General features: G+C 34.3%; 1 protein-coding gene across 1 annotated transcript in view; it reads right to left on the bottom strand.

Moving 5' to 3' along the window:
• Nucleotides 1-20,111, bottom strand: part of CNTNAP4 (contactin associated protein family member 4) — a 200,511-nt gene that overhangs the window by 13,385 nt on the left and 167,015 nt on the right. The window contains exons 16-21 of the mRNA XM_009098299.4: nt 13,777-13,947; nt 8,683-8,901; nt 4,829-5,068; nt 3,453-3,677; nt 2,026-2,159; nt 935-1,022 (exon numbers count right to left, since the gene is read on the bottom strand). Of these exons, the coding sequence (XP_009096547.3) occupies nt 935-1,022; nt 2,026-2,159; nt 3,453-3,677; nt 4,829-5,068; nt 8,683-8,901; nt 13,777-13,947 (1,077 nt within the window). The remainder of the gene's footprint in view (nt 1-934; nt 1,023-2,025; nt 2,160-3,452; nt 3,678-4,828; nt 5,069-8,682; nt 8,902-13,776; nt 13,948-20,111) is intronic.

The following is a 20,111-nucleotide window of genomic DNA, read 5'->3' as shown; positions in this document are numbered from 1 at the left end:
GACAAAAAGGAATAGCTTTAAATTGAACAGTTGTAGATTTAAGCTGGAAATAAGGAAGAAATTCTGTGCTGTGTGGGTGAGAGACACTGGAACAGACTGCCCAGGATAGCAGTACATATCCTCATAGGAAGTGTTCAAGGCTAGTGGATGAAGCTTTGAATGACCTGGTCTGGATGAAGCTGTACTGGAACACAGCAGGGGTGTTGGAACTAGATGACCTTTTACATCCTTTTAAATCCAAACTTTCTATGATTCTATGCAATCACTTTAGAGGAAAGAGAAATACCCTTTAAATTTGCAACAACACCAAATCTTCCTCTAACTTTGCTAAAGTGAAAGGTACAAAAATAAAAAGGTCTTGAGAATTTCAGTCCAGGCTATTGCTATTTTCTTTTAAGAAATGGTGATTGTAGATTGGTAAATTTCATTTTGATCATTAATTAAGAGACACAGACATATTTTGAAGAATCATCACTAGACAAAGAATCTCCAACAAAGATTTGACTTATATTACCGTATTCTTCACTGTTCACATCAAAATCTAATCACAGGAAGTTTTTCAAGTACGATACGTGATTAATAGTATTATATCATCTTTGTGTATGACTTCAATTTGATTTGTTTTTTTCTCAAGAATAGAAAACAAAGTGGTGTTTCTTAATGCTTGATTGCAAAATGAGAGAGAAGTGTACAATTATTTTTAATGGAATCCACTTGATCATTTTTTCAGGAAGCACTTATTTGTGATTATATCTGTATTTCCACAAGACTGAAGTTTCTACCTTGATTGTGACTCTGTGTCTAAGTAAATCCACAACAACAAATGTCTTTCAGTGACATTTGTGTTGGTTTTTTTTTTATGCCGCATGATGACATTTGATCCATATTTTAGAAAACCCTGCAGTTTTAGAAAATGTTGTGGTGTTCCACTTACCTAAAATCTTCCCAAGTGTGAGAGACTTGATTGCATTGAATTCTGTGCCTGAAGACAGAATAAACTTCATTCTTTCATTCTGGTTAATCTATAGAATGATAGAGTGAGGAGCAAAGTAGAATAACAGAAGAAATAATAGTCAATATTTTCAAAAAAGCAAGTGAGATCAAGGCTAAAAATAAGAAGGTCAGAGGGAAGCATTTGTTATTTATAGCATAAAAACTCATCAGGAAATGGATAATTAGCTTCCTTAGATCACTGATTATAACTGATATTCTTAAGCATCCCAGCTAATAAGCCTTTATGTATCTTAGTGATTTGGCTGATTCTTTTTACCTCTAAGATGAATAAAAAATAGCAAACCTTTAAGAATATGAAAAAGTCTCTTTTCATTTTAAAAAGACACTCAGCATTTAACTTCATAAAGATCAAATATTATATTGTAAATATTCTGTGTCTCAACTTCAAGCCAAGTACCCTTAACCAAGTTCTATGCTCAAAATACTAAATTATAACATGCAGGTATTTTGAATTTAAAAAAAAAAAAACTTTTTGCATGTTAGTGTCAACCATTAGCAAAATAAATGTTTCTATTTTATTATGAAATTTCAACAAAAATAACAAAAAATATCTTCCTTAATAGCCACATTGCTTTGATGGTCTCTTTGTAAAAGAGACCAAAGAAAAATTTTAAAACAGACTTAAAGTATTATCTGTGTGGTAATATATTTGTACTGTAGTTTAGTGCATAATTTAACTAAAAAAACTGAAAATGCAAGACCTGAAACAAACAACAGCAGTCACACACATTTACCAAACTTTGAAAATTCAACCATCAAAAAATTAATTGCATTTTCATACAAAATTAGGAGGTGATATTGGCCTTTTGAAATAGATAAAATTAACATCAAAAAGATTGGCTGACATTTATTTTGACTGTGCATCGTGAGAGTGTTAACTTTGCTTTGATTACTTGAGATATTAAGGCAGATTTTATTTGGGGGTAATTGCCTTGTTGCAAGTATTACTGCATTTTTCTGGTCTACTTTTTTATGATAACCTACTTTTTCCCCCACCACTAACAGAATTACCTCTACAAAAAGCGTTTCGTCCTCTCTATTAATCTTCACATGCTGTAGCTGTCCATCAGCCATGCTTTTGGAACTGATGCTGAAGACATCAGGATCTTGATGACTATCTAACTTGTACCTGATCTGTAAACTTCCTGCAGGGATAAAGAGAGAAAAGGTTTGGTACATACACTATAAGCAGTATAGATCATCTACTTTATGATATACGATATACTATAACAATATATGATAAGCGATATATGATCTAACATGCTTCACAGGGGTACTGCAAGGGCAAAACAAGTGCTTGATTTGTTTAAGGACATTGCCATGAGAAATGGATGTAAGTGAGAAATTAAAGGCAACAGAATGGGTAATAGCAATGTCAGAAGCAGCACATAGTGGCAAAACTAGTCATAAGATGACTCAGTTTTGATTATTGACTTAAAATTTGGGCAGAAATTTTGTAATTTTATAATTAATTTCTAAATTCAGCTGAGAAAAACTCAGTCTGGTATGTCTCATAATTGTGATTTATCAAATATAACTCATAATTCTTGAATAACGTTTTCCCTGTCCAATCCTGTAAACCTCTCGACCATTATAAAATTAAATTCAATGCAGTGTACTAACTCCTAGATCTAGAAATAGGGACCTGTGTCAGATCCAGGACAGTCATGAGCAACACATGTTCCATGTCACATGATGGGGAGGATAATACAGCTACTCTATATCCAAATATGTGTCTAGGAAAGCAGAGAACCTTCCTTAAGCACAGAATCACAGTGACTGCAAAGAGTCCTTGATAAACCTGAAAATTTAACTCAGCCTGTGGGGGTTTTTTACTTAAAAAAACCCAAAATTAGATCTAGATAAAAGAATGGAAAAGAAAGATCCGACTAATATTAATGCTCAGCTTAAACAGAAATATCAATCATGTTACATGTATTTTTACAGGTATGTATATATATATATATATATATATGTATGTATTTTCATAGGCATATAAGTAGCTTATGAAATAAATTTAATGAAATTATCTCTAATTAATTTGGGAAATGGATAATGAACTTTAAAAAGCATTTTATTTAATAATTTATTTTGAGGATGGCAATTAATAGGCCTCATGAGTAGAACACAGCTCAGATAAATTTTAATTTTAATTTCCAAACTTTAAAATCCAACATTTCTAAAGGGTTTTCAGAAATAAATGTTTTTGACAACATAATTAAAAAACAGTAGTGAAAGTTGAAAGTACAGTAGGAGGAATGCTTTTCATGTGGAAAGAATTGCTTGATGCAGCTGAAATACAAAGATACCATCTAAAGAAACAACAGGACGATTTGTAGTTCCTGAGTCAGGTCTGGAAATCTGAGAAAATCCAAGCTGACAGTTATGATGTTCCTTAGTGTTCCCAGAAATTTTCAGTTTCCAATCTGAAAACTCACCATTCCTGGTGAGAATGACTGAGAGGTATTCCTTGTAGAAGGAGCTGACATGGAGCAGTAAGCTTGGCGTCCGTGTTGTTCGAAAGGCAAATGTAATTGCTTCCCTGGCCAGTGTCATGTCAGCATAGAAAGAAGAAGCATGAGAACTGGAATTTTTAGCTAATGTGTAGTATTCTTGAAAGTTGTACGTCACAGAAGTGCCAGTCCAAAAATAGGCAGAGATCTCTGAAACAAAAAGTAATTCAATATTTAAATATAATGCAAAATAACACTAGACAGCTTTTTTTTTTTTTTTGTTTGGTTGGTGTTTTTTTTCCTTCTACCGCACCACAGAAGAAAATAAAATGTGTTCTAGAGTATTGTGATAAAGTTAAAAGTAAATATAAATGAAACTAGCATTTAGAACTGCAGAGAAATTTAAAACACAACCTGGTCTGGGGCAAAAGCTCATTTAGATGTGTTTCTTAGATAACTGTTTCATGAAAAAGTGCATTTTTTCCTAGGATATTTTCTATTGATTATTCTAGTCCTCAAGCACAATATATTCTGTCTCGTATATACAGTGCTCCTACAAAGAAGCGGGTGCAGCAATTTGAATCCTAACATTTAGATTAGATTCGGTCTGAAACACATATGTGGTAGAAGAGACTGGCCAGGTGGGAGAAAGAAAAGGAAAATAGAAACTAACTTATGCTCTTCTTATGTATGAATCACTTATAGAGGGCTTCTTTAATTAACATGAAGTTGTGGCATGTAAGCTGCTTAGTACTTCGCAGAATGCATTTAATACATGGAGCAAGCAAGATATTTTTGCAAATTTGAATTATATGCAAACACCAAAACTTCTAGATAAACTTCAATTTTTGAAATTCAGACATGTGATCATCAACCATTATGATAACTTTACCAAAGAGCTACTTTAAAAAGACTTGGAGAATGGGTGCACAGTCCTTTATGCAAAAATCTTACTTTCTTACAGCAAAAAGTAGATTTAAGTTCTTCTTCCTTGATTTGTTTTAGAAACTCAGACTTAGTTTTGAGATTACTATTTGAAAGACAGAAATCCAAATGCTCTACCACAAAAACATGGTTCCTAGATTTACTGTAGTATCAAAGAATCAAAATAGTTACATGAAGAGGCTGATTCTCTCGGGAAATGTGTTCTTGCTTAAATGGTATATATTGAAGTTATCTCTGAAAGAAAAGTGCCTAGCAAAACTTACAGATATTGACTAAACTCAGCTGAATATTTACCTACATTACGTAAAGTGCCTATTTTGCAAGACTTCAACACATCTTTAAGGGGATTTGAAGATCTTGATCTGGACTGTATGGTCCTGTGGTCAATAACTGATAAAGCTAAAAGACATGCTTGCCTTTTTTACAGAATGGACCAGCATAGGCTGAGAAAGTGCAGTCACAGGAGAATCCACTGTATTTCTCTCTACATTTTCCGCCATTGTGGCACAAGTTACCATAACTGCTACAATGTCCAGGGCAGCCTGGTTCAACTCCTGGTGTTATCTTCGCTCTCTCTTCCAGATCAAGAGCCATTCCATTCAACCGTAATGAACGAATGCATCCCAAAAATCCTTTCTGCCTAGATGCTGTTCCACCTGAAAATAAATTAACAGGAGCTTTTAAAGCTTTTAAATAATTGATATGTAAACAATCTTTATAGTTTACAGCCTATGAACAGTATATTATGACTTTCCAACACACAAGCTTATTCATATGAAAATATTTATAAGTAGCTTTAAAAATACATCTGATTTCTGTTTTGTCAAGTAATTACAGAGAGCCCTTGAAGACTATTAATTCACAAAAAAGGGGAGGGGAGGGGAGGGGAGGGGAGGGGAGGGGAGGGGAGGGGAGGGAGGGGAGGGGAGGGGAGGGGAGGGGAGGGGAGGGGAGGGGAGGGGAGGGAGGGGAGGGGAGGGAGGGGAGGGGAGGGGAGGGGATGGGAGGGGAGGGGAGGGGAGGGGAGGGGAGGGGAGGGAGGGGAGGGGAGGGGAGAACTCTGTCTAGTATCTTTATTTGTGATTTGTATGAGTGTATCTGCAGTAAGTTTGGAGATGATATCATGCTGGGTGGGAGTGTTGACCTTCTGAAGGGTAGGAAGGATCTACTAGGGGATCTGGACTGGGTGGATTGAGGGGCTGAGGTCAGTTGTGTGTTGTTCAACAAATCAGAATTTTTGCAATTCTACATTTTGGTCAAAACAACTTGATGCAAGTCTGTAGGCTTGGAGAAGGGTGACTGGAAAACTGCCTGCTGGGAAAAGGATCTGGGTTTGCTGGTCAGCAGCTGAGCATGAGCCAGCTGTGCCCAGGTGGCCAGGGACAATGGCATCCTAGCCCGTGGCAGCAGGAACAGGGCAGTGACTGTTGCCCCTGTACTTGGCACTGGAGAGGTCACACCTGGAGTGCTGCATCCTGTTCTGGGCCCCTCACTACAACAGAGACACTAAGGTGTTGGAGTATGCCTGGGGACAGGGAATGGAGTGGGTAAAAGGGTTAAGAGAGGTTGTTTGGCCTGGAGAAAAGGAGATTCATGGGTGACCTTATCACTCTCAAACTGCCTGAAAGGAGGGCGTAGTCAGTTGGGGGTTTGCCTCTTCTCCCAGGAAAATAGTGACAGTATGAGAGGGCATAATCTCAAACTGTGCCCAGGGCATGTTCATGTTGCACATCAGGGAGAATTTCTGCATGGGAAGGGTGATTCAGCATTGGAACAGGCTGCTCAGGGATGCTGTGAAGTGTCAACTCCTGGAAAAGTTTAAGAAATAATTAAATGTGGAATTTAGTGCTGTGGTTTAGTTGATGGCGTTTTGTTCATTCAAACGCTGGACTTGGTGAACTTGGAGGTTTTTCCAGCCTTAATGATTCTATGATACCTCTCCACTGGTGTCTGTTCTGATGTACTTTGTCTTAGAAGGAAGCTGTGTCTATTCTTCAATAACAGCAAGGTTAACACCCCTCAATACAGAGGCATACCAGCCAGATTATATCCGACTACCAAGAGGTGATAACGAGCAATCCTAAGAGTAATAAGAGCTGTTGATTCATTTTTTTTCACTGTTCCTTATTTTTAGCACATTTCACGATAGTTAACATTTTATTCATCGGTGTTGCTTTGCAAGGTGTGTAACCTATATACTCTCTCTCTCATCCTCTGTTGCACAACCTACTGACGTTTCTTGTCCTTTGTCCTCTTTTAAAAAGTAAAAGCAGAAAATATCCCACAATGTGTGAGACTGTAAACTATAATTCTCATACATTTCCAGTTCTCATTTGGATAAATGCTTCCATGTGAACATCCATTTTAAGTTTTTTCAGTTTCAAAGTTTGTATAATTATTGGTGTTACATGGAATATCTTGACATAGCTGTTGCTATTTTCAGTTATAATGGAACAAAACAACCTGGTGGTGGCAATTTCATGTCACCCCTGTGATTAAAATGGCAAGAACTAGATTAAGTTGCCTTTCAATCTTACTAACTCCGTAAGTCTGTGATCCTATGGTTTGGAGGGTTGCTTTAGGCATTAGTTCTTGTTTTGAAAAACCAGAGTGTATAAAACTTCTTTACTTCTTCACAAGAAATAAAGACTGTTTTAGCCTGAAGAAATCACAGCCTTCATGTTACCGACTGAGCAATGGGTGACTCAAGAAGGTACTAGATTTCCAAAATGACATTTAAGTAAAGAGTGCCGCTGCTAATGTCATTCTAAAGACTCTCTATATTAAATTTTTCTCTAGATCCTTTAATTAAGCACAGATCTTTGTGAATTTTCAGAATGAAAAAAAAAAGCCACATCACCAGATGCAAAAGTCTCAACTCAAGTACAATTGTTCACCTGAACATTATCTGAAGAAAACAAGCCAGACAACTTACCTGTAGAGAAGTCAAAACTATTTTTATGTTGTCAGCTCCATAAAAGAGATGGACAAGAGTATATAATTTTACTCGGATTTGCCAGATTATTTGACAAAAAAAGAAAAATCACTATTCTATAGCCAAAAATTTACCAGGAAGTGCAATTGTTAATACAGGATAGTATTATATTTTTAGGAGGAGGATTAGAAGAACTAGAAACCAACTAAGTGCCTAAATAATTTAAAAACTCTTCAGATTTGATAGTGCCAAAACACCTATAGAATTAGACCATTTCACTGATCTAATTTCAGGTATTCATATAACAGCAGTTTTGTGGGAAGTCAAGTCAGAGAACAGCAATACAATTTACTCTAATAAATAGAAATCTGATCTTTCTATTAGTAGATCTAGTGCATTACTGTGAATATAAACCAATCTCAAACTTCTAACTCCACTGGAATTAATACATTTGGTATATTTTTTTTATATGGAATCCTCTAAGCTTTTAATCAAAACGTAAAATTCTTTAAAGTTTGATCTAGTCTCCATCTTCTTCTCTTAATACCTTTTGAGGCACAGGTACAATTTTTTTTCAGAGTATAGAGAAATTGTCTTTATTTATTTCATTTTTTTCATAGGCATTCACATTTTTGTAGCAACAGTTTAAGAACATCATTGCCCTTAAATGTATTCCTCCCTAACACCCAGCAAATTAAACTTTCATTAATTTAGTATGAGTTTCTTAGAGCATGCATAAAAAAAGACCTTTTTAAAAGTAAGGTCAGCTTTAAATGCTCTTATACAACATACATTTACACCAGAGACTTCTGAATTCATAATAAGTCAATATTACATTAGGAACACTACTGTGGATATAACACATAGCTCTAAATAGCTTTCTGTAATAGCTAAATAAATACTAATTAATTCTGTTTTACTCCATTGCTACTTTTTCAGCATTTTATCCAAATTCCTTAATGTTGTATTTCAACTTGAGAAGCTATGGATAGAGACAAAAAATTTCTTGAATTTACAGAAATTGCACAACTTCCTTTAATAGATTACATCCTCTCAAAAAAAGGGTACAAATCTTGGATCCTTGGTCCTTCAAACAAACCTCAAAAGAAGTAAACTTCATTTGAAATCCTGTCTTGGAGAAACTACTGGCCAAGGCGCTTTGATCTATCATCTCAAAGTAGTGAGTATCTGCACAGATTTTTCACAAAGTCTCTCATGTCATCACAAAAAGTGTTTTCAAAAGATCTGGTTGGCAATACTTTTTCTTCCCATCCTCACCCCAGCATTTTCTTATTTTTATGATGATAATCAGGAAATATTTTGTGGAGCGCCTACCTACAAAAAGCTGGCTGTTGAGTTGCAAGCGAATATGTCCATCAGGTGGAGCACTGTGAGATCTCTGAGGAAGTTGATCTATTTGTAAGGAAGCCTCTTTGACATTTCGTTCAGCCTTCACATAATGCCATTGGTTGTCATTTAAGGAGTTGGGTGATTGCACTATGACTTCGCTAGGTCCATTTCCCACGTCAAATGAAAAAGCCACTTCAGATGGAGCTAGAAAGAGGATAGTAGTAGCAAACACTTAAATTATTTCATAATTAATTGGGTCACAAAATAATTAACAGCAGAACAAGCTACTTTAAGGTTCAGCCTACTATTTCATAGGATAAGAATGTTTTAAGAGGAAGAGTTTATTGCAGGGGCCTGCAGCTCATTCTTCACACTCACTGACAGCAAGAGCAATGATTTATGCACTGCATGGAAACCAATCAGTTTGCAGACCCCTGGAGAACATAGTAGTCAAGAAACAGTGAAATGTGCTAGCTTTGCAATTTTTCAGTTTGGATGAAATGCATCTCTTGATTACATGTTAATTGACAGCCGTTGTTAACTACATTTAAATTATCACAACTGTAATTCAGCCAGCATCTTCTACTGTCTATTCACTTTTATTATTTATTCATATAGCCTCTACGAACATCAGAGAAAAGATTTTGATATAGTTTATAAAACTGTGATTTAAATTGAGTTTTTCTATGAGCAACTTTCACATTACACAATTTCACAGTTTGCCTAGAAAATCATTGAATCTTTGCAGGTCAAAATAAAGAGATGAGGCATATGTCAGATTACCGAAGATCTGAAAATCTGAATACTCTCTCTGAAAGTCTTTCTTTCAGATATCCAAAGACAATCATGTATGAAAAACAAATTATTCTCTAGACTATGGATAGCCATAATTTTGTATTATTAAGGATTTCATTAAAGGATTATAGAGAAAGTCCGTGAATCCAAAAAAAAAAGCTTCCTAATTACATCATTGAATTCTAACAGAAAAGCAAAAAATTAGGAATCAAGGGAATTAAAAAAGCTTCAAAGAACATTTTAAAGATTAAATAATTGAAGTGGAGAAAAATATTCCATGCAGTATTTTTTACTTTCTCTTCACTATTAAAAAAGATATTAGACATTTTAAAACTTTTAAATCCACTTTGGCCAACCTTTAGACTGACAAATGTAATGCATTTGCAATCCCTTAAGCCCTAAATCTTGTTGCTATGAAGTGTTTTTCTATAATAGTTGAACCTAAGACAGAAAAGTAAAATGGGAAATACATAAAACGTTTCATTTACTAAATAAAATAAAGCATATTGTGCAGTGAATTTATAAATGGAATGCTTTTTGTAATAAATGACCTCCTCTGCTTAAAAATCAAGTTTTACATAATAATAAGAAATAATTGATATCTAAACACAGTTCCTCAGTAAAATAAATAAGTTTTAGGATAAATTTCTTTTCTTTAGAAAAAGCTGAGAACTCACTCTCTCCTTATAAAGGGATAAAAGAAAAAAAGGGAAAAAAACCACACAGTAGGAGAAGAAAAGCAACAGAAAATCCCTGTGACTGTCTAAAAAGAATTTCTACTGAATGTTACCTTCTGCAGAGAGGTCTTTGTAATCTTCTGGATACTGTTTGAGTTAAGCCTGAAAACACAAGTTCTGCTTTGAACTCACTGAATGGGCCTATTGAATAGCATATCAGAATGATAGATCTGATAAATAAAGTTACTGTTTAAATTTTAAAGGCAAGAAAATGCATAATAAAGATTTTGAAATAACCACTGAAATAATGAATTATGTTTGTAGCACTAAAAAATTCATATAATCTTGAAAAAAGGGAAGCAATTCCTGAAGTTCTACATATGAAGCATATGAAGGCTGAAATAACAAGAATGGGTTCATGGTCATCTGTTGTGTCTGAAGACTAACCAGAATATGTCAGAAAAAGTAAAAGATATAAACACTTAACATTCTATAATATTATAACAACATTGATTGAAAATTTGAAAGAATATTTGATTTTATAAGAACCACCTAAGGAATATGCCACAGGCTGTGAAAGGTTGATTCTGGATTCTAAAATTTGTTATCATGCAAAAAAGGACATACGCACAGAGCACTTCGGTAATTTCTTAGGTAGCAGAAGAGAATGCATCTTGGAGTTCTCTTCTGGCACAAAAATATTTTTTGTGTCCTACCTACACTGGTGTCACTTAAAAACTATCCAAGCATTGCAGGAACTTTTGAAACCCTAGTGCATTCAAATATAGACCACAACTAGACTGGCAAAGTGGAGTGGAAGTTGATGGTAGTCATGGAGAGTGGTCAGTGGCTAGCTGTGGCTAGAATGACTAACAGAAAGTACAGCTACAGAGAACCACCCAGAGTATTGAGTGTAAGCATCATGTGCAGAAGCAGAAAGTGATTACCAACTAATATGCTAGAGAATGCAAAATCCTGGCATTTTCCGTAAAGGGAGCCATTGGACTGCACTCATCTTGGACAGTAAGTTGCAAATTTGGGCAGACAAAGGTCACCAGTAGTTGCATATTGCACTGTTCTGAACTTCTTCCAGAGCAACTACGGAAGCCCAACCAAATCAATACACCCTTGTGTTTCCAACCCTACTTTAAACTTTTGTTTAACTCATTGGAAATAAACCTTCAGTGAGCATTCAATAGAAAATACCCAGAACTTTGGCTAGAGTATGTATCTTTGGTCCTATAAGTGTTTAGTAGAGTGTACCCTTCAGCATTAAATCAGCTTTGTAGCTTTCACCCAAATTGCTGCAGTAAATCAGTAAATCAGGAAGAAGTTCAACATGCAATTATAACTTATTGCAAAACAAAAACAAGGGATCAAATATCTTCTTTGAGACAAGTTTCTTCTTTTACTTACCCTCTCTTTTAAAATACAGTTAGAATGAACACACCATTTTTGCAAGAGTGTTCTAGAATGTGTACACAGATGCACTACAGTGTTTCTAACTTCATAAAACCAGCAGAATAGCTCTGTTTCACATTTTGTGTTACATTTCTGGATTTGACTTTTTCATTTTAAGCTAGACTTCAATGTCTAAAGATCACTACACCATAAATAAAAGAATTAGATATAAAGTTTGAAAACAATCAATATAATATTACAAAAAATTAGTCTTCCTAAGTACTGAATGTCAAATGTTATTGACATAATAAGTTTTAAACATTTTCTCACATCATCAGCTTAAACAGTGACATCTGAAATTTATTGTTATTTATTGTTACAAAATAAAGATATTATTTTTTTAGAAAATACCAGTAGAACATAAGTATAGGCTGGAAATTTACATTCACATTTATTATAAAGGATGTGGAGTTATATGATGAAATATAAGTCATCTTATACCATATGAAATGCTCAAGTTAATTTTTTTGAGAAAGGTACTCTTGATGGAAATATATATTGCTCATTTCTGATTGATATTTTCCACAATAAAAAGAGACAATTCTGAGTCCACTACAAACAATCCTCCACTTAATTTAGATATGACATACAAAAAATAGTGGGTCTATCCACTCAACAAATTAGGGTGTTCATGGAGATGAAGAAATATCTCTATGTTCTACACAATAATGAGATAACGTTGCTTTTTTAGATGCTGAAATTATAGACCAATTCAGCCTTTTGCTTTCTCTCACACCTCCCTATTCATATAAAACCCATAAGTATGCAATGGTTTTTACGCTTATGAATGAATGGGACAAGTGACATGAGTCTGTCTTCATATTATTATTCTGAAGAAAAACTTACAGACTTCTAACAAATGTCTGCATAAATTCAGTTATCAGAACCATTCCTTTAATGCTTCCATGATTTAACTGTTTATTTTGAAAATGGAAAATAATTTCTCAGACAAGACTATCATCATTGCTTCAGAGAGCCTCCACTGAAGTGCTGATCCAGTACATTTTCTGTTTTGCATGACACTGAGTTTACAATGTTGCTGTCCTTTAAGCTGTTCACAGAGGTTTAACAGAAGGCAGTTTATACTGCCAAAAACCTGGCAAAAACAGTGTTGAAAACAGGGTAGTTTTCAAATACAGCACTATAGTTTGAGATGATGACAAACAATTTCATTAAACACTAAACTATATTCTATATTTAAATTAACTACAGAAGGTGTTTTTCTGTTTCTTTCATTACATAAGATGTTAACATGGACAAAAACCCCCAAGAAAACAGAATATAATAAAAAATATTTAATTATTTTGCAATACAACATATATATTTATTTCTACTCTTCTCTCAAAAATAAAAAATTTGATTTGGAAAAAAATGAGGAACTGTCTAATCTCAAGGTAAAAATCATTCTAAAAGAACAATTTTAGAGAACTCTCAGAGTCACCAGGCAAGAAGAAGACTTTTCAATTAATGTGACATTTCAAATTAATTCAAAAGTCTAATGAAAAAATGCTTTATCCTTTCAAATACTGTTCTTTTCAATAATGAGCAATATAAGAATAATACATTGGGTCAACTAAGATAAAGGTTTCATTTTATGTTGGTCACCTTATGTCAGACTTAGTGGGATATTTAATTTTCTGTTATACAAGAAAAATTTACCTCTGCTTGTAAGTCCAAGAAATTGTGTCTGCACAAATAAAATGAAAAAAATAATTGAAGAAAATAAACAAAAGAAAAAATATGAGAATGTGTGACTTAAGATATTGCGGCACAAGAGGTCTGATTCACACACGGTTATTGAGTGAGTCTTCCAGTAGACACATATAATGCCTGGTCTTAAAATTTGGAGAATGAGAATTTGGTGGTAGAGACCCACTGAACACAAGAAGTAGAAACAGTCTTAGCAGTCAGGGGCTGATTGCTGTGCTCTTAGATTAAGAAAGCCCTGGGACAGAAAATTTCCTCAAATGGACACCTGTTTAGTCTCAGTGCTGTGATTTTTTCCCAATAATGATAAAGATCTGGTAGTAGTAGTAGAAATAATAAAGGTAGAGAACAATTTTTAAATACTTCCCCTTTAAATTAAAAAAACACATTTTTTTCTAATAATACCAACAACAAAAACAACACCAGTCATGTTACTTACACTGTAACTCTATCCTTATGAAATCTTGAATTCCCAGGTTCTCTAAAAACACTCCTGAAGATGCAGTAGTTTTAAAGAAAAATGAGACATCTGCACTGAATTCTCCATGGAAGGTGGGGAAATGCAGGTAGGATGTCTCTGTGTTGAAGGAAGCTGAATTCCAAAATGTTCCTGGTTAACAGAATGAAAGGATGATAAATACAGTGTTATCTAACATTTCTAGTGCAAGTTTTATAGCTGATAAACAAAAGAAAAGTTTTATAACCAATCAACAAAAGAAAACTTTATCAACAATAGAAAGAAGAAAATTCCCAGGTCTAAGAACAGGTTGCAGTGTTCAGAGAGTCCAGAGAAGCTTCCCTGTTAGCTCATAACACAAAAAGGTAGTCATTATTGGGAATGTAGAATAATGTTTCATCAAGAATAAGGTGCTTAGCTCAGGCAACAAAAACCAATTATTAGGAAACAAAATTAATTTCATCTCAGCTGGGAAGTCCGGTTATGACCTGATGTATCCTTTCATGAAGGAAGCAAACATAGCAGCAATGAAGGAAGTATTAAACCTGCATTAAAGTAGTATGGCTGAGGGAGCTATTTAGCCTGGAGAAAAGGAGGCTCGTGGGGACCTTGTTCTCTGCCACCAGCTGAAAGGAGGGTGTAGTGAGGCAGGGCCCATTGTCTTCTCCCAGGTTGCAAGTGACAGGAGGAGAGGAAATGGCCTCATGTTTAGATTGAATATGACAAATATTTTTTTCACTGAAAAGGTTGTAAAGCATTGTAACAGACTTCCCAGAGTGGAGTCACAATGTATTAAAGTTTTTGAAAAACTTGTAGATATGGCACTTGGGGTCATGGTTCAATGGTGAAATGGGGGTGGTGCAAGGCTGACAGTTAAGACATTATATTTTAAAGGCCTTTTTTAACCTTTACAACTCCAGGATTAATTAGTACAAGCAAAAATTATGAGACTTATTAAATATATATTTTACATAAAAAGGAAAAGAGACTTGTTATTGTTGTAGTCTGGTGAAATTTATCAGATATCTCAAAGAATGCAGGACAAATATCCTTGCAATTACTGTAGAAGAAATCAAAGAAATAAATTTCAAAATTTAATAAATTAGCATAGATATTTTCCAGGTTTTACTTGTTTTAAAGTAAGCATCTAATCATAATTTAGAAGGTTTTGCTAATGATTTTTAAAATGCTGATGTAAAATCTCTAATATCACCCTCTTTTAATAAGGAAATAATTTTCATTTATGGTGTTCAACTAGAAGTACCTTGTTAATATTACTGAATCCTTACAGATATATCATTATTTCTTTATTAAGCTCTATTGCTTTCTAAACCAAATGAGACATTCAATACTTTCTTATCTAGTTGATCAAGCCTATTGAATATTCTCCTGATAATCTCAGTGATCTCAGTCTAACAGTTATGCAGAAATGTAATTTTTGCTCCAGCCATATTCTGCTTTTAGGATGGGAAGGGAGAAGAAAAAAAAAGACTTGAAAATTTCTTTCTTCCCTGCAAAATCAAACCCTGTAATACAGTGCATATGGAGGCCTACCTCACAGCCAGTGAAGTCCATTCCCTCATTCCAGCAGAGTTTTTACCATTTTTGGAAGGGTTCGGAACCCAAAGCTAGAAAACCCTAGAAAAGCAGCACGGCAGGATTTTCACACATATTCTGGCAATTGCCCATTGTGACTTTTGACATTCAGGAGTACTGCCAGCTATCACAAGTTAAAGCAGCCATTGGGACAAGGTTTACATGGTAAGGCAGCTGTGAACAGATGGCTGGGGCTGGGAGGGCAACACGTAGCTTTGCACCTCACTCTCCTGTGCTGACTTATGGGCTTCTTGAAGTAACCAACCTTTGAAAAGTGCCACCAGACAAAAGCAGCAGCCTTACATATTGGCATCAATTTTAAGCCCACGTTCCTCCACTGTGTCAGGTCAAGGCTCCCACGGAGCAAATTTCACAACTGTTGTGACTAATAGCTGTGTATCACAGCTATTTAAAAAAATTGGGCTGTCTGTTACCAGTAATTCAAACACAATAGGAAGTTTAATACTGTAATTTATACAAAATTGGTACAACATTGCCAGCAATTAGAAGAGAGGCAATAGGGGCAGTAACAGTCCAGTAAAGTAATGATACAATTAGCTTCAATGAAGCATTTGAATAATATTTGTAAATGGTGTCCTTGGGGGAGGCCCAGGATAGAAAGTTTTATTTTTTCTTTCTTCATTTAGTACTTTTTCTCGTCTAACTGTTCTTCTTTTCAGCTATGGGAATTGTGTAATTTATGAATGAAAAGATACTCTATCAATAAAGCAGCTTGAATATAGGTTTAGGAAAAATATATTACAAAGTATCTTATATTGTTGTAAATCAGGGTGGGAAAATAATTTCTCAACTTTAAAGCATCTGGCTCACAGTCTCTCATTTAGTTTTCTGGACCTGCCAAACACCATTTGGTTAGGAAATCAATATTATTTAGCATTTTATCTAAGCTGTAAGACTGCAGTCTTCCTAAAAGAAGGAAGATCACATTCTTATAAATTATACATGAAGTTACTTTTATTGAAAAATATACATAAGTTTTTGGCATATATGTACTAGCCTTACCAACTTGAAACTTAAAAACAACAACAAAAAAAAGGGACAATAATAACAAGACAGATAAATTAGCCTTCTCAAAACAACTGTGCAATTGCAATTTTTAGTGCTTATCAAGTTCCTACTCAAAACTGAAATCTGTTCATCATTTGTATCAATTCCTTGTCATATCTCCAATGGTTGCATCTTCATGCTGTCAGCAGGGTCACTGAGTGTTGAGGCAGAGAAAATAAAGATCTTATGTTGCCGAACAGTATATTTTGTACTTTGGGTTTTTTTTAACTGTAAGATCCACAGATAAATGACCAGAAGGGAAAACTGTGATCATGTAGTTCAATGTCTAATATAACACAGACTATATAAATTCCCTGAATCAGTTCTTGTCTGAAAAAGAGAATTTAGTCTAGGAATAATATTCAATTCATTACATTAAAAAATGTCAATTTATGGAAAATTCAAAAATGCTTTTACTGTCAGTTTGTGCATATGTACGTATTCAATTTCTTCCTCTACAAAACACTTTTTAAGTTTAACACATTGCCTCAGATTATGCCCAAATTCATTAAAGCAATTTAAATGCTTTCACTAAAAAATGAACCTCAACTTCTTTAATGCTATCCTTTAACCTTACATTCTCTTCATATATGTAAAACTGTAATCACAGACTTAAATTAAACCTCCTGATTATGCAAGAAGCTGCAAAGAGGACCAAAACAATGTTGATTAGACGGAGGTTAGGACAAATATGAATTAATAATAATTTATATAAAGCTAAATAAGGGGGAAGAGTTGAACACATGGTTTACTAATACTTCTGCTTTGCAAAGTAAAAGACATGTCCTGATTTTTCAGGGTGCTAAAGAGAGATTAAACAGATTTTTGTTGGGTTTTTTTTTTTTTCGCTAAATTAGAAATCTACTGAGCTGCTTTAATAAAGGTATCACAAGTGGTTGATACAGTCAGTCTATGTTACATCTAAAGCTCACAGTATTTCTTTCTTCATTTAAATGTCAAACAGAGAAGTCACATCATTGAATGGATTATCTGCTTGCATTTATATGCTTGCACTGTCATTTTGCAGTTGAATTTACTTTTTTTTTATTCAGCCAAGTAAACAAGACACCATCAAATACCTTATTAAAGTCTATCTGTGTCTTCATCAGTATTACCCTTATCTTTATTAAGGTAAATTCCTGCTGAATGATATATAATCTTTGCAATGCATTATATTATCTATACATATGCATTTATATTATTTTCAATGAAGATCCATATGAACAATTTTATTTTTGGCCCAAGAATTAGTCTTATGTGACAGATTATAATCACCCATTTAATGCACATAATTTTGGCACATTTGCTATATTTCAGTATTTTGGATTTATTTTTAAGTCCTAATTCTTACTGGATCATCATAGTAACAAATCAGAATATGTCTTCTCAGCTCTTATAATGAAAAGAACAAGAAAAAAAACACCCAACAGAGAAGGGTGGGGTTTTTTTAATCTACTCCCACTAACTGACTCTATTGGAACAACATCTAGCTTTTACTTCAATAATGACAAAAATAATGAAGATAACTCTTTCTTTTTTCATGAAGAACATAGAACTTCTATCTCTAAATGTACCAAAGACTTTGTTCATTCTCATATGCTTCAAACTCTTTCCTGTTTCCCAGTTTAGTTGATATATGTTAATTTTCATCTTAACTTTCACTATAGTTAGATATATTTTTCAATCTGATACCAGCAGTCATATCATAAAATTTATTAAACATATTGTAGAGCAGAAAGGGGATTATAGAAAAGAATTGGTAATAAATCAGTACTTCATCTTGAATGTGACAGAAAAGTGTGAGTGCTACTCATATGTGCGGTGCTGAGTATCACTGAATACTATTGACTAATGTTTTTTAAATGGCCATATTCTTCGAGAATATTTTTAATACTTTCATTGTACCTTGGCATCCTATAAATATAGTTAGGTAACTTTATCAAAAGTGCTGAAAAAAATCAATAACATCTGAATGCAACTTTTAATAACTTTATAACATAAACTATATTTATATTTCTTTTGGATTTTTGGGGTTTTTTTCTTACAGAAGGCGACTCTCTCCTGCTTTGCTCTGACTAATATTTTGGTTTGGTTTTCTTATAAGTAACATACTTCATTGAAGAGATCAATCCTTAAAACCTAAAATAAAGAACAGAAATGGAATATTAAATAAAAGAGTGAAAAAAAAATGCAACAATAAAGAGCCAAATTCTGCTGGACTGCGTTTGATACATGACTTTTCAGAAGCACCCAAATAAGTAAATCTTATTTGGAAACTTAGTCATTGGAGTGCATGGTTTATGGTAATTTAATTCAACCAATTATTCATGGTTCTACTTTATTTTGCTGTGGGCATTATCATTTTCTTTTCCTCCCAAGTTACTGTCCCACAAGGGATAGATTATTGATGGAATAAGAACTTATGATATTTTAGATTCAAGTAATTTAATGAAGTACTGAAGGTATTATAAATAACAGTAAACCTTCTCCTCCATGTTTTTACGTGGTACGCTAGTCAGTTATTCTAAAAAACTGATGTCTGTCAGATAGAACAGAAACTTATTTAATAAAACATATCCCCTGTGAAATACAATTGTATTTAGTTCTGGAGAGTGACAGAAGCAAAAATAGCAACAATCTCTTTGAAGAGTATTCAAATGACACTGTGAGTCCAAGAATATCTATTCTCCTTTGTTTGACAGCCCTTCTGAAAAATGGGTATTTGCCACTAGACCTTTACTGCATTCTTCACCTATCCAAAGGTAAAGGTCATTAAAAGTACATTTAATTAGACCCTCATGGGTGTCAGCAACCTCAGGTTAGGAAAAAAGTCTTAATAGTAGTCTTTTTTCCTTCTGCAGCTTCAAATTGCTGCTAGAAGCAGTGACCTGGCAAGAGAGTTTAAATGTCATCAGTTTTTTCTGTTGTTAAAATTAATATGTAGAACTCAGAAATTACTGCAAGTTATAGCTATTTACATTAACTGTAAAACTGAATATCAAGGAAAATGTTCATTATGAAATTCTCTGCTGATACACAATAACCATTGGAAGATAATCTACTAAGTCCTGTACTCAGTATTTATTATAACACATATTATATATGAGGAATTATATTAATATATTTCAATATAGTCTATATACTTACTATATATATATATATATATATATACACACATATAAATAAATATATAACTGGATACACATATAAATATACATTATATACAATTTCCTATGTAGGCTAGATCACAGAATCAATTACATTGCACAAGACCTCTGAGATCATAGAGTCCAACTTTTTTGACTGATCAGCACCTTTGACTGGTCAGCGAGACCACAGCGCTGAGTGCCCCATCCAGTCTTCCCTTAAACACCTCCAGGGATGATGACTCCACAGCCTCCCTGAGCAACTCACTCCAATTCTTAGCAACCCTTTCCATGAAGAAATTCCCCTGATGTACAACCTGAATGTCCCCTGATGCCGCTTGATACCATGTCCTCTTGACCTGTCACTGGCTGCCTGGGAGACGAGGCCAACCCCCACCTGGCTACAGGTTCCTTTCAGGTGGTTGCAGAGAGTGATAAGGTCTCTCCTGAGCCTCCTTTTCTCTGGGCTAAACATCCCCAGCTTCCTCATCCTTTTCTCATTGGACT

Source organism: Serinus canaria, chromosome Z (assembly GCF_022539315.1).
Source record: "Serinus canaria isolate serCan28SL12 chromosome Z, serCan2020, whole genome shotgun sequence".
In the NCBI taxonomy this organism is placed as follows: Eukaryota; Metazoa; Chordata; class Aves; order Passeriformes; family Fringillidae; genus Serinus; species Serinus canaria.
Note: the sequence above shows the minus strand (reverse complement) of the source record. Positions and strands in the feature narration are given on the sequence as shown.